The 14540-nt window shown below is 43.6% G+C and overlaps 1 protein-coding gene across 10 annotated transcripts in view; it reads left to right on the plus strand.

The window, feature by feature from the left end:
• The first annotated feature begins 4995 nt into the window (after positions 1-4995).
• Positions 4996-14540, plus strand: part of TNKS (tankyrase) — a 221797-nt gene continuing 212252 nt past the window's right edge. For 2 of the 10 annotated variants that reach the window (XM_056803485.1, XM_056803486.1), the window contains exon 1: positions 9784-10523. In XM_056803485.1, the coding sequence (XP_056659463.1) occupies positions 9833-10523 (691 nt within the window). In that variant the 5' untranslated portion in view covers positions 9784-9832. Of the gene's footprint in view, positions 5011-5859; positions 6010-8981; positions 9083-9783; positions 10524-14540 lie in introns of those variants that run through there. The other 8 variants (XR_008913059.1, XM_016422786.2, XM_056803478.1 and 5 more) reach the window with 6 other exon arrangements.

Consider the following 14540-nt stretch of genomic DNA (forward strand, 5'->3'; position numbering starts at 1 on the left):
GGTAGAGCACACAGTTGGGAAAAATCCAGGAATAGAGGTACTTCTATCTAGAGTCAGGGAGAGAGCTCTCCTTTCAGTCCGAGGGCCAGGAAAGAGAGTAGCCTCAAGAGTAACTGTCACTCTCCAAGTCTCCCCTCCCCCTACCAACTGTCATTGTTGTCAGTATCTTCACTCCAACATTCCAACTGCTATCTGTTCCACCTGAGTGGCAGAAAGGCCCACAAAGCTTGATTTAGTTTTCCTTTCCACACAATTGAGAAATGCTTTTATGTTTTCTTTTAAAAAAAATTTCTTTTAGCTCTTAATCCACTTTTAAAAAATGAAATCAAATATCCCTTCAATTACATGTAAAAGCAGTTTCCAACACTTTACTTTTAATTTTTTTTAATTTTTATTGTCATGCAAAACACATATCCATATTTCCAACATTTTACAAAGAATTTTGAGCCTTGAACTCCCTCCCTCTCCTCAATTCCAGTTGAGATGGTAAGCAATCTAATATAGACTTTATATGTGTAATCATGTGAAACATTAGTCAATTTTATTCTTTTGTAGAAGGAAACTCAAACAAAAAAACATTGAGAGTGTAAAATATTCCATTACAATCAATATAACTTAGTCATTCCCCAGTTGATGGATTGAGACCCTTTTACTTTCCAATTCTTTGCCTCCACAAAAAGAGCTACATTATATATTTTTGTACATAAAGATTCTTCCTCTTTTTGTTTTTTATTTCTTTTGGAAACAAACCTAGTAATGGTATTGCTGGATCAAAGGGTTTGTACTCTTTTGTTACTCTTTGGGCATATGTCCAAATTATGTTCCAGAATCAGTTCACGAATCTACCAAAAGGGCATTAGTATCTCAATTTCTCTATATTTCCTCCAAGTTTTGACATTTTCCTTTTCTGTCATAATAGCCAATATGATAGGTGTGAGGTAATACCTCAGAGTTGTTTACTGTGAATTTCTCTAATTAATTGTGACTTAAAGCGTTTTTTCACATGACTATAGAGAGCTTTAATTACTTTGAGAACTACCTGTTCATATCCGTTGACTATCAATTGGGAAATAACTTGTATTCTTATGTATTTGACTCATTTCTCTATATATTTGAGAAATGAGACCTTTATTAGAGGCATAAACTTTTTTTTTGCAACCTTATGATTACTGTGTATTACTTTCCATTTTATTTCCACTCCCATTTATCCATTTATCTCTCATTCTGTCCATCTTTAAAAGCGTTTAGCTTCCAATCCCCCAATGTGCCCTCTTTTCGATCAGCTCCATCCTTCTTTTCTTATACTTTTCCATTCCTCTTTTTCTGTAGGGTAAGATAGATTTCTATATGCAATTGACTGTATATGCTCTTCCCTCTTTGAGTCAATTCTTTTCATTTCTATTTTACTGTCTGGTTCTAGAATATCAGGGCAGTTTTCCTTGATAATTTCCTGAAAGATGATGTCTAAGCTCTATTTTTGATCATGACTTTCAGATAGTCTAATAATTCTTAGATTATCTCTTAGGGGTGCCTAGGTGGCTCTACTTCCTTCTGGTTGGTGAACAAGAAACACAGATAGAAGGATCCATTTTGCATCTGATGGTGAGGTGGACTTTGGTGTGAGATGAGGGTTAAGGAGAATTGGATGATACAGAATTCCCTGAGCGCTGAAGCTCCTAGAGGGTTTGTCACTACAACAAAACAACATTTTCTCAGTGGAGAGTGCTTTTTTTGCTTGAGAATGGAAGAGGAGTAGCTTTGTTCATTCAGCAAGAGAGCCCAGAAGGGGAGCAGCTAGCAGAGAAATGAACTGGCTGAGGCAGATTGGAACAGACTAAACACCTGAAGAGATCAAAACCTGCAGTCCAGACTTGTGGGTTGCTCCAAGGTCTGGGATTTCCTTACTCATGTGCTTCCCTTCTAGATTTCTGTAAGTGCAGGCCCACTTCTCTGACCTTTACCCAACCATTGACCCGGTGTGTATGGGTAGGAGACTGAAATAGCATAGCTATTCCTCATCTTGCCTTCTATCAAATAAATGAGATGATTATTTTTGGTTTTGCCTTATTGCTTACTAAATGCTTTAGGTTTAATGCTGTCATGATGAATGATTTTGTAAAAATGGGATGCACACTGGTATGGTCTCAGCACCTATTGAGGCAAGCTTTAAGAATGAACTCCTCCTTGCCCCACATATACACCATGATTATCCCTAAACTCTGAGAAAGTTTTGAGTTGTAGCAATGTGATTTATTCCACTCTGGGGACCTTAGACCAGGAGTGCAGATTGGGTTAACAAGTCAGCCTAAAGAGTCATTTCCCTAAGTTCAAATCTGGCCCCAGACACTTAATAGCTGTGTGACCTTCGACGAGTCACTTCACCCTTTTTGACTCAGTTTTCTCATCTATAAAATGAATTGGAGAAGAAAAGGGCAAACCACTTCAGCATCTTTGCCAAGAAAATTCCAAATGGGATCACAAAGAGTCAGATGCGACTGATCAAAAAGCCACTTAGCACGGTGTAAGGATACAGTAAGGGCTTAATTTATTCATTCATATTCCATGTTTGTACTTTGGCACCGACTGTATTCCATGCCTGGAATATGATCTCTCCCCCAATTCCCCTCTGCTCTACAGAAATCCAATATTCACTCAAGACTGTCCAAGTACACGTAGCCTTTCCTGATCCTCATTGGCTAGTGCTGCCCTTTCTGCCCCAAATCCCATTATATTTATTTTGCATATATTTATATAGGGATCCCATGTGCCCTTTCAGTAGATTATAAGCTCTTTGAGGACAGAACTTGTTCCTTGCTTCCAGAGTGAAGCCAGAGCCCCTTTCTATCACCTTTGGCAGCATGTGGAGGAAATACAGATTTGGGAAATGGACTGTTGACTTCCAGGGGCAATACCACGTATCTAGTCTTCTTCACACATCACACCTATCTTCCTACTGTGATGACAGAAGCCACTCCCTAAATTTGTCCTACCCCGTACCCCATATTTTGCCTGCATACAGAATGGGACATAGGGGCATGGAGGATAAGAGGTGCAGGGCAGAGCTCTCTCCTCTCTCTCTCTCTTTCTCTCTGGGGTCAAGGGCTTGCTAAACAGCTTGGCAGGCTTGGGATTTCTGCTTAGGTATTTTTCTAGATAGGTGAGATTTTCTCTCCTTCCTTCATTTCCCTTTTTCATATATATATATATATATATTAAAATTACATTATTAAGAGCTACTAACAGACTCCTGACTTGTGAGTAAATTTTATAATGGTGACCACAATATTTTATTAATATTACATTTAATAATTCTACTTTTAATATATTACACTACATCTTTCTGTGCTGGTGTTTAATTCTCCTTGGTTATTGACTGGAGCATGAGCAGAAGGCAAAGAACCATTGATTCCAGCCTCTCTTTACCCAAGGTGCCTAAAGGGGCAGGGATTCATTTCCATCTACCCCCATCCTGAATCCAAAGGCAGTTTGGCCTGGCATGCCATTACCCATAGTTTAGTCAGTTTGCAGCTGAGAGCTAGGCAGACTTTCGTTGTATTATGAAAGGGAGTTTGCAATTTTTGCCATTTGTTATGAATAGCATTTCATTTAAATATTTTGCTGTTGGGAGGTAAATGGGAGAAGCAGGGACCAGCTCAGGAAAATGAATTTGCTGCTATTACCTGAGGCCCTAGTGGGTGGCCCATAGTGAGACTCACTATCTGATCCAGTAGCTCTATACTTTGGCAAGAAAGGGCAGTGTACTGAATATCTTGGGTTGCCAAGAAAGCCGAGGTGCATTGGCTCAAGATTCTCTAGGGACCAGAGTATTTTTAGGACTACTGCTCATATGCTTCATCAGTATTGATTAACTAGTTGATAGCAATTAACTTTTACAAAAGGATATTTATTGAGAAGATACAGCAAGGAGAGAACTTACAAAAACAGTCCTTTTACATATTTGTCCCTAGGAAAGTAGGCTAAATTTTTTTTTTAATTTTTAATTAAAAAAAATTTTTTTAAACCCTTACCTTTCATCTTGGAGTCAATACTGTGTATTGGCTCCAAGGCAGAAGAGTGGTAAGGGCTAGGTAATGGGGGTCAAGTGACTTGCCCAGGGTCACACAGCTGGGAAGTGTCTGAGGCCAGATTTGAACCTAGGACTTCCCGTCTCCAGGCCTGGCTTTCAATCCACTGAGCCACCCAGCTGCCCCCTAAAATTTAAGATATAAAGATAGTGAGGCATCCATGTTGGGGACACATGGTTTTAACTGGTTTTAGCTGGCTCTGGGAGTCTTTTCCTCCCTCTGAGGAGCTTCCACCAAGATGGCTTCAGGGAGTGACGCTGACAGTGAAGGAGTTTCTTATTCCCTTGGTCATTTGAATTAGCTCTCCATGAGACAGACTGACATTGCTGGACTGAGTCAAGAAGATCATTCTTGTAGGTTATCATCTCACTGGACTCAATTCCTATTAGTTCTGGTGATATGTGCTACCAATTCTGGTTGCTAACTCTCAGTCTGTTGGATGTTTCAATCTTTCTAAGCTTTTGAGCTCTGTTCTTTCTCTGGATTCTCATTTATATGAAATCAGAAAAGAGGCTCTATCACAAAAGTCCAGGTACTGTGTGCTCAGGGACACGGTAGTGAGTAGGGAGATAAGGCAAAATCTCAGAGGCTCCTAGCAATTCTGCCCCATTTGAGAGCCACTAAGAGAGGAAAAGAGGAAAAGGGCTCATTCTTCTGTTTGCCAATTCAGTTCCTTCTCTGTCTTTGATACTTCCAGTTTTGAAGTTAACCAGAAAACCCTTCCTCCATCATACCACAGCATATATAGCCCCACCGTCTCTTATAGCCAGAAGGTGGCTCCTTAAGACCCCTCATGCTGGGGTGAAACAAGGCAGAGAATCTTGCCGTTGCTCTGAGGACTGGACACTACTTATCAGGAAGCTCTCTCATTACATACAGATATAAAGATTGAGATTGAGGTCAAGACCAGGACTTGCTGGAGAAGGTATGGATACATAGATAATTTTTTTTGAAGTTCAATTATTTAATGAATTAAGAATATTTTTCCATGGTTCCATGATTCATGCTCTTTCCCTCCCCTCCTCCCACCCCCTCCAATAGCCAACAAGCAATTCCACTGGGTTTTTACATGTGCGATTGATCAAGACCTATTTCCATATTATTGATATATACACTTGGGTGATCATTTAGAGTCTACATCCCCAATCATATCCCCATCAAACCACATGATTGATCATGTTTTTCTTCTGTGTTTCTGCTCCCACAGTTCTTTCTCTGGATTTGGATAGCTGACTTTCTCATAAGTTCCTCAGAATTGTCCTGGGTCATTGCATTGCTACTAGTAGAGAAGTCCATTACCTTCAATTGTGCCACAGTGTATCAGTCTCTGTGTACAATGTTCTCCTGGTTCTGCTCCTCTCACTCTGCATCACCTCCTGGAGGTTGTTCCAGTCTCCATGGAATTCCTTCAATTCATTATTCCTTTGAGCACAATAGTATTCCATCACGAACAGATTCCACAATTTGTTCAGCCATTCCCTAATCGAAGGGCATCATTTTCCATTTTTTTTTTGCCACCACAAAGAGTGCAGCTATAAATATTTTTATACGTCTTTTTCTTTATTATCTTACAGAGATACATATACATACATAAGAGACTCCAGATCACTCATTCCAGTGCATTCCAATATACCGCAAAGCTTATTCTCCAGCTGTTTTCTGACCTCATAAGAGTCTGATTATGAGGGAAGCACATACAGAAGGCCCTGTGCTTTGCACATTCTGCAACATGACTCAGAGAGTGGAGGGTTTGCCTCATCAAAAGTGCCATTTAAACTGAAGTCTTTGGATTACATAGTGTATAAGTGGACACAGACAAATAGAGAGGGAGAGAAAGGGAAAGAGACATGGAGAGAGAACATTTATTAAGCACTTGCTATGGGGCCAGGCAACACACTTTCCAACTCAAGATGTGATTTAAAAGGTAAAAAGGAACTACGCTCACATTATTTTCTTATAGATGCAACAGGGAACCACTGTATGCCTTTGAGCAGGGAAATAACACAGTCAGACCCAGGTCTTAGAAGCAGCCAGGTGGCACAGTGGCTAGAGAGTTGGGTCCAGAGTCAGGACACTTACTGTCTTACCCTAAGCAAGTCACTTAAATCAAATGGTATATTTGTAAAGGACGTTTCCTGGCTAATGAATGCTTGTTCCCTTTCCCCACTCAGCTTCCTCATCTGTAAAATGGGAATGATAAAAGCACCAACCTCCCTGGGCAGTTGTTAGGAACATATAAGGTAACCTGTGAAAGGCTGACTTTCAAGTATTATAGACTTTTGGGAAGAGGAATCTTTTAACATTCAGCTGAGTAGAGGGTATGAGATGAGACTAGAGGCAGAGTGAGACTTCTAAGTGGATGAGATGGTGGCCATTAAGTCTGAAGTCAGGACTGAGCTATGGCAGAGAAGGGAGAGGCCGGGGGGGGGGGGGGGTAGGGGCTGTTTGGCCTTCTTGCAGAAGTCTTAGTATGAGGCTACCATTTATTCCCTTCTCTTCCAAGAGGGAGAAAAGTTCCAAGAAAAACTCCACTCTTTTCCTACTTCTTCTCTTCTGGCCTAGCAATCGACATATGGTATATTACACTATTTTGGTTAGATGTTTTTCCTCACCTGAAACCTCACCCAAACAGCAGGACGCTGACAGAAAAATGTTGGAGTAGGAAATAAGAGGATCTGGGTTCAAATTGTGGATCTATGGTGTGACCTTGGGAGTCAGTGAACTACTCTGAGTTTTCTATTTTCTTAGCTGAAAAGGAAGGTTTTTGACTCTATGAATTAAGCTCTAAGTTTTTGAGCCCGAGAAGAGTGGTTCAGTTCTGAGGTGTTCTTGGTATCTTGGTCTAACTTGTATAACAGTATAGGATTGGGTTAGTTGCTGGGTTGGTAAAGACAAGGTATGTGTGCCCAGGTGGCCTGGAGGGGGCTGCTCCATTACCCTTCTCCACCATGCCCGAGGACAATGATCACATACCTTGCTCCTCTGCCCAGCCACCCAGTGTGAACACTTCCTCCCTCTGCTGTCTGGGGTAATATGGGGGGCTCACAGGAGACTTGAAGGTGCACTTTAGGAACATGATCTCTAAAAGGTTCATCAACTCTGGTTTATGGAAAGCAGGAAGAAAACAAGCATTTATTAAATGTTACTGTGTGCCAGGCACTTGACAAATTCTTTAATCCCCACAAAAACTTGGAAGGATGGTGCTGTTTGTTGTTATTCTCATTCTATAGTTGAGGAAACTGAGGCAGTCAGAGGTTGAAGTGACTTGCCCAGGGTTACACAGCATGGAAATGTCTGAGGCAAAATTCAAACTCAGGTCTTTCTGACCTAGCTCTTTATTCTCTCTGTCACCGAATTGCCTCATGGGGACCAAAACCAGTAATAACTATTTTCTGGTCCCTAAGATGTGGGAGGGAAATGCCTTTTCACTCTAATAAAGGCAAACAATTTATATAGCCATTATTATAGAGGTTGAAGCGTGTAAGTTGGAGGAGATAGTGTTAAAATTTATTACTACTAACTAGTGTTTATAATTTACTATGTGCCAGGCCCTGTGCTAAGTGCTTTACAAATAGCATCACCCTGGGAAGGTTAAGGAATTCCAACAGAAGTTACCTGAATTGTCCAAAGTTACACAGTTAGTGTCTGAGGGAGGCAGGCCTTGGTAAGTCACCCTCTATGGACCTCAATTTCTTCCCTCTTCAAAATGGGGTGTTTTGATCAGATACTCAGCATAATAGAATAGCTAAATCACTAGCTTTAAAAGAATGGAAAGCCAGGTTTCAGATCCTGTTTCTAATCCTAACTAGCTGCTCATTTGACCTAGAACAAGTTCTTTTAACCTTAGTTTCCTCACCTCTAAAGGGAGGATAATGGTAGCACCTACCTCACAGGGTGGAAATGAGGATCAAATGAGATATTTGTAAAGTACTTTACTCTGTATAAACCATCATTTGGCAAAGATGAAGTCTGTTATATGCCAGCCACTGCTAAGACTTGAGGATACAAAGGCAAAAGACAGATCCTGTCCTTAAGGACTTTACTGTCTTATGGAGGAAACAATAAGACAAGCTTTCAACAGGGTCAATAGGTATTTTTATTGTCCCTCCAGGTATAAATCAGTTTATTTTCTTAGTAGGAAGCAGAACAGGGACAGAAATGCATTATGTGATCTTTCCACTTTGCCACATTTTCTCAGAGTTGGAAGTGAATTACTGGGAGAGTCTAGAAAGTTTGGTGGAGCTTAAGGGTTGAGGAAGAGAGAAGCTGACAATAGAGGACTGGAAGATGAACAGGAGGCCAGGAAAAACTGGAGGAAAAAATGCTGGGGGGTTGGGGAAGACAAAGTCATAAAGGCTTTGTTGCTATTTTTCCAAATGACAGAGGCTAATAACTTTGTATTTTATGATTCTCCTTCACACAACATGGTGCCACCCTGGCTCTCTGGCCTTATCCTGGCTTATTTGCTCCTCTTCCCCACACTTTTGTCTCTGGGACCCCCACCCTTGAATTCCATGATCCACCCTTTAGGGACTCTTTTTTTTTTTAAAACCCTTACCTTCCATCTTGGAGTCAATACTGTGTATTGGCTCCAAGGCAGAAGAGTGGTAAGGGCTAGGCAATGGGGGTCAAGTGACTTGCCCAGGGTCACACAGCTGGGAAGTGGCTGAGGCCAGATTTGAACCTAGATAAGGACTCTTTCAAAGATTCTCTTCCTCTTCTTTCATTTCTCTTGGACCTCAGGTCCATTAAAAAAAAAAAATCCTCTTACAGTCTTTGTGTCTCATCTAAATGGTGTGTCTTCCCCTTTCATCAATCTTGTTTTGGGGATGTCAGGGAGACGGTCACAGCCTTAGAGTTGAAAGGTCTGGACAGCCTTTCCTTTCCATTTCACAGATGAAAAAATCGAGATCAAGAAATTTTCCTGGCAGGGTTGATTCAGGGTTGACCGGATGCTGAATAGGAGAGCCAGGATTGGAGCCCGAAGGATTTGGCAGGTAAACTAGACTTGAGAGTCAAGGTCAAAGTAAAGGGCACATCGAGGAGAGAGTGGAAGCTCCAGGAGGGCAGGGGATGATTCCTTTTGGAGATGGGGACCTGCGGGACTTCAGAGTAGGATGTGTGGGCTGGGAAGGAGGTGCTCCTCGCCGGCCCCGCCCCCGGCCTTAGCCCCGCATCTCCAGAGAGTGGGCCCTCCCCATTCGACCCTCCTTGAATGGCTCCTCCTTCATGGTTAAGCTCCACCCACTATCTCAGAGGTGGTTCTCCCCACCTTCACTCATTTTTATGTGGCCCTGCCCGCAGTCCTTAGATCCGCCTACCCACAGATACAGCCCTTTTCATTTGGCCTTTCTTGGACGACTTCCCTTGGAGATGAGCTCCATTCCTTAACCTCTCCCATCCTCGGTGAGGCGGCTCTCTATCCGCCCCCTTCCAGATAGCTCGTCCCTTGGGTTAAGTCCCACCTCCTAACCGCTCCCATTCTTGAGGAGGAAGCCCTGTCCCCATTCACTCCTTCCCCGCCCCTCCAGACTCAAATCCCGCCTCCTCGGAGAGACGGTCGTCTTCATTCGCCGTTTCCTGAATGGCTCCGCCCCCTCATTCCCAGCAGCTCTCGCGGCCGTAGCCGTTGCTTCCCTAGGCGTCCTCGCTTCCGTGGCTGCGGGAGCTGATTGGCCCCGCTCTGGCGGAAGTGGGGGCGGGCACTGGCCCGGTTGCCGCAGTGACCGAGCCGAGGGAGTGGGGAGATGGCGGCGTCGCGTCGCTCTCAGCATCACCACCACAACCACCATGGGGTCCACCACCCGCCGCCGCCGCCGCCGCCGCCTCCTCTGCCTCTGCCGCTCCCGCTGCTACCGCCGGTCGCCGTGGGAGCGGCTCCGCCGCCGCCGCCGCCGCCCTCTCTGAGCCCCGGGCCCGCGTCCCCTGCGGCCTCCCCGCGCCACGGCGGCCTTTCGGCGCCTCCCGACGCGGATGGGGGAGGAGGCGGTGGAGCTGGCCCCGGGCCTGAGCGGCCGTGCTCCCCCGAGCCTGGCGACAGCACTGGCCCGGCCTCGGCTCCCGCGGCGGCGCCCCCCGGCCCTGGCCCCGGGTCCTGCCCCTGTCCAGGGCCCTGCCCAGCCTCTACCGCCACCTCTGCCTCCTCGCTGTCCTCCGTGTCCTCATGCTCCTCCTCGGCCTCTTCGTCGACCTCGTCTTCCTCGTCCTCGGCCTCCTCTGCCTCGTCGTCCCCCGGCTCGCTGGGGCCTAGTCCGGCTGACAGTCCCCCAGAGGCAGCAGGTCCAGGCTCGGGGCCGGCCGTGAGCGGTGCTCTGCGCGAGCTGCTTGAGGCCTGCCGCAACGGGGACGTGGCCCGGGTGCGGAGGCTCGTGGACGCGGCCAATGTGAACGCCAAGGACCTGGCCGGCCGCAAGTCCTCCCCACTGCACTTCGCCGCTGGTGAGGCGGGTCCCGGGGTCGGACGGGTAAACTAAGGTTGCCTGACGGGATGGCGGTGGGCAGGAGCCTGGGGGCGCCCACGGCTCGCTTCCCGCCCCCCCCTCCCACACACACTGTTCGGTAGCCCCTACCTCTGCAGGGGGCAGTGCCCAGCTCGGTAATGGCTACCTGCTGTCCTCACCTCCCCTGCCCTGCCGCTTCACTAGACTCGAAAGTGTCTGTCCCGGGCTTGGAGGTGGCATAGTTAGACAGTAAGCATCGATTAAGTGCTTACAGTGTGCCCTCTCTCTCCAGGAACTTAGTCTAATAATGGGAGAAGACTGGGAAGACACTTCACACTATATACCATCCTTAGCAGGAATGCAATGGTTTACACTTGGTTTGTTAACCAAGAAAAAAAAAAGTCTACCTCCGTTTTGGCTTGTTACAACCAGATAGTAGGAGAGTGTTTACACTAGGTATCTGGGGCAACCAAGAGCTCTTAAAAAGCTACAGAAAATGTGAGTTCAAATCTTGGCTTCAGAATTTACCAGTGAAAATGACTCTATCCCCTCCCCTCAGACCTTATATCTGAGCTTTGATTTCCTTATCTGTAAAGAACTTGCTCTGATACATATCCCAGGGAAAAGCTATTTTTAAACCTTGTGTAGTGCTCCACAAATGTGAACTATAATATGGAGACTAGGAGTGTTGATAACTTTTTCTAGACATTTATGAGTGAAAAAAACCTTAGAGATGGCATGATAACTTGAGAAGATAAGAGTGATGGGAGAGAGCTTTTTAGAGATTTGGGAGACTTGTTCTTGTTCATAGGCCCAAAGGAAGGAGCCTGTAGTTAAGAGAGTAAAGGTCAGAAGGAGGATGATTGGAAGAGATTGGGATCACGGATACCAGTTGAAGGCTGTTGGCAATGTCAAGGAAGATCATCTGAAACTAGAATGAAGAGTGCATTTTGAGATGTAGATGTAGGGGAATAGAGGGAACAAGTCTCACTTAAGTATGAGGGGAGAACGTGTTCTGCTAAAAGGGTAGGGGGAGGCAGAGGTGAGTGGGAGGATTGGAGAGGAGATTTGGAATAGCTGTTGTAGGGAGACTTCTAGGGAATCTGTTGGGGAGGCTGTGAAAGAATTGCCTTGATTTCCTCATCTGATGGCAGTGAAGAAAGATTTCTTTCTTTTGAAAAAAATCTTAACTTTTGATTTCCTTTGTTCATCAAAGTAGTTTAGTCTTAAGAGAATTGCCCGGACACTGAGAGATTAAGTGATTTGATTGTGAGAGTCTCACAACCTCTATGTGTCAGAGATCAGACTTAAACTTAGGCCTTTGTGGTGCTGAGATCAGCTTTCAAAAAATCAGCAAAAGCCATGCCATGTTTTCTTGGTGGGAAATGAATATCCAAACCAGATTTTATGAATCAATCTGGATTATTTGATTATTTACTTTGGCATTCCACATCATATACTCTGCTATTTCTTTTAACACTTCACTTTACAAATACAGCTAATATCATTGCTGAGAAAAGACAGCCCTGATTTATTCATGTAGCATACTTATTTAGGTTACCTCACTGATGGAGTCGTAGACTTGTCTTCAAAAACCACACTTTTTTCCTTCAAATTTATCAGATGTTCAGAACATAGTGTATACAATGGTTGCTCAAAACAGGAAAGTGGCTACCTTCCAACAGACCTAATCCTACTGGGAATTTTGAGAGATGCCTTGGGTTTGTTGTTCAGTCAATATATAGTCAAGACTGATCACAGCTGAGGAGGCTGTACCACAGGTCAGGCACAAATAGCCCTTATGAGAATTTGAGATGGAGATGTCTCTAAATTTGCACATCTCACATTTCTTTTGAGGTACTGAAGTTCTGCTTTGCTCAGAGAGCACAGAGCCTTCTTTGATTCCTGTAAGCCATTCTGGGTGGTGCTAGATACCCAGATGAAGAAGTGGAAGGTAGTTTGAAGTGGGAGAGAGAAAGCACTAAGAATTTGGGGGGATTAACTAAGAAAGCACTAGCGCAGTGGAGACTAGTCAGTCTGTAAATCTTTATTGAGCAGCTACTATGTTAGCTAGTCAGGATAGATTAAAAAAAGGTGAGGGGATACAGTTTGAAAGGTGTGTTCAGAAAAAGGAGTCTAGGATTGTGAGCTGTAGGGAAGTAGCTGTTCTACTCTCTTTCCAATAGCAATAGTCATTTTAATTTGTTTATTATTTCCTGAGAAAAGTAAAATGCCAAGAAGGTGTTTGGAGGCTGCAATAGGACAAATGTCTTCACAGAATATTGTAGGGTTTGGGGGCTTGACTAGTTGGGGGAGATGAAGATCCACTCAATCCTCAATATTGGTAGCTCCAAGAACCCTAAAATTTAAGTGTGTGTGAGACGGTCACTGTTGCTAGTGGGAATAGGCACACAGTGACAGCGAAGATGGAAATATGCCCATATTGCTAGATCCTGGGGTGAAGCAATATCAGGGAGTCTGGAGCTGGCTAGATAGAAGGCTGATGAGGATTGACTCAGCTTACAATCTTGGCAGCTTCATGAGAACCAGACTTGAGTGGAAGTTCTTAAATACCACATTGCATGAGTATTTTATTATAGAGGCAATAAATAAGGAACCATTGAATGTGTTTTTTTAAATTATTTTTTTTAGAGGTAGTAAATAGTAGTTATTTACTAGGACATGACTAGTCCTTGGTTTTGTGAATGTCTTTTTTTTTTTAATGTGTTTTTAGCATGGTAGTTACTTGCACAGACTTGTACCTTTAGAGGAAGATTATTTTGGCAGTTTTGTGGAGGATGTATTGGAGAGGCTGGAAACTGGAAAGCCAGTTAAACTTTTAGAATAGGCTAGGTCAGAGTGATTAGAGTCTGAACCAGAGTAATAAAAATTTGAGTGGAAAGGAGATTGTATAGACCCAAGTCATTGATAGTGGACAGTGAGGCAGTGGGAAGAGTCAGGAATGACTGAGGTTATATACCTTTGTGACTGGGACTGTGGATGTTAGTGCCTTTATTGGAAGAGAGGGAAGATTGGGAAGTTGGATTTAGGATGAGAAAAAAGAGAGAGGGGGAGAGAGAAGGAGATGGAGGGAGGGAGAGATGGAAGTGGTAAATAAGAGCTTCAGGAAAAAGCTGGGAAGTCAGGGGAGAATATAAGGATAATTCTGTGGGGTGAGGTTGATAGGAACATAAATTTGTATTGCATCTGGCAGACTTTGTCATTCCCTTGGCAATGTTCATCAGGAATAGAAGTAAGAACATAAATCAGATGATGGGGTTCAAAGTTTTTATTATTGGCAAGGTGAGAATCTTGATAGAATAAAGGATTCAAGGTGGATGACTTTCTTAGTGATTAACTACAGACTGAGAAGGGTAGAAAGTTGAGGGGCAAGAAGAGAGGGATAGAATGGGAAACTGAGATTGTGGTGAAAAAGAAAAAGTTTAGGCCAAGTAAGAGGCAGAGCAGGTGTTTGATCACAATTAGATTGCATATTACATTTACAGATTTCAAGGTCATACAAGTGTTCTAAAGAATGACCGTATACCTCTGTGGATGAATGAGGGAAGATAAAGGTACATGTAACATGTAGGAGGTTTTGAGAGTTGATATTGAACTGAGGCTGGAAGTATTCAGGTTGGTGTCAGCATGAATATTTAAGCTCTTAATTAGGAGAGCAGAGGTGGAAGGGAAGGCTGGAACTACTTTGTAAAGAGAGAAGAGGGATGAGCTGGAGTCTTGGGGAGCATAGACATAAGGATTTCTGACCCCATGGTCTAGATCAGAGGTGTCTAACTCAGGGAAAAATGGATATGACTCTCATATTAATTTGGTATTGAATTACAACTTAGTTCTAAAATATTATTATTATTTCATTGTTTTTATTTATTTTGTTAAATTTCCCCATTATATTTTAATCTGATTCAGCTGCCCCTACTATATATACCAGGCACTGAGCTAAGGTTAAATATACTGAGTTCCTTCTACTCATCTTCATGTAGTATAATATCCGGTC

This window comes from Monodelphis domestica, chromosome 6 (genome assembly GCF_027887165.1).
Source record: "Monodelphis domestica isolate mMonDom1 chromosome 6, mMonDom1.pri, whole genome shotgun sequence".
Taxonomy (NCBI): domain Eukaryota; kingdom Metazoa; phylum Chordata; class Mammalia; order Didelphimorphia; family Didelphidae; genus Monodelphis; species Monodelphis domestica.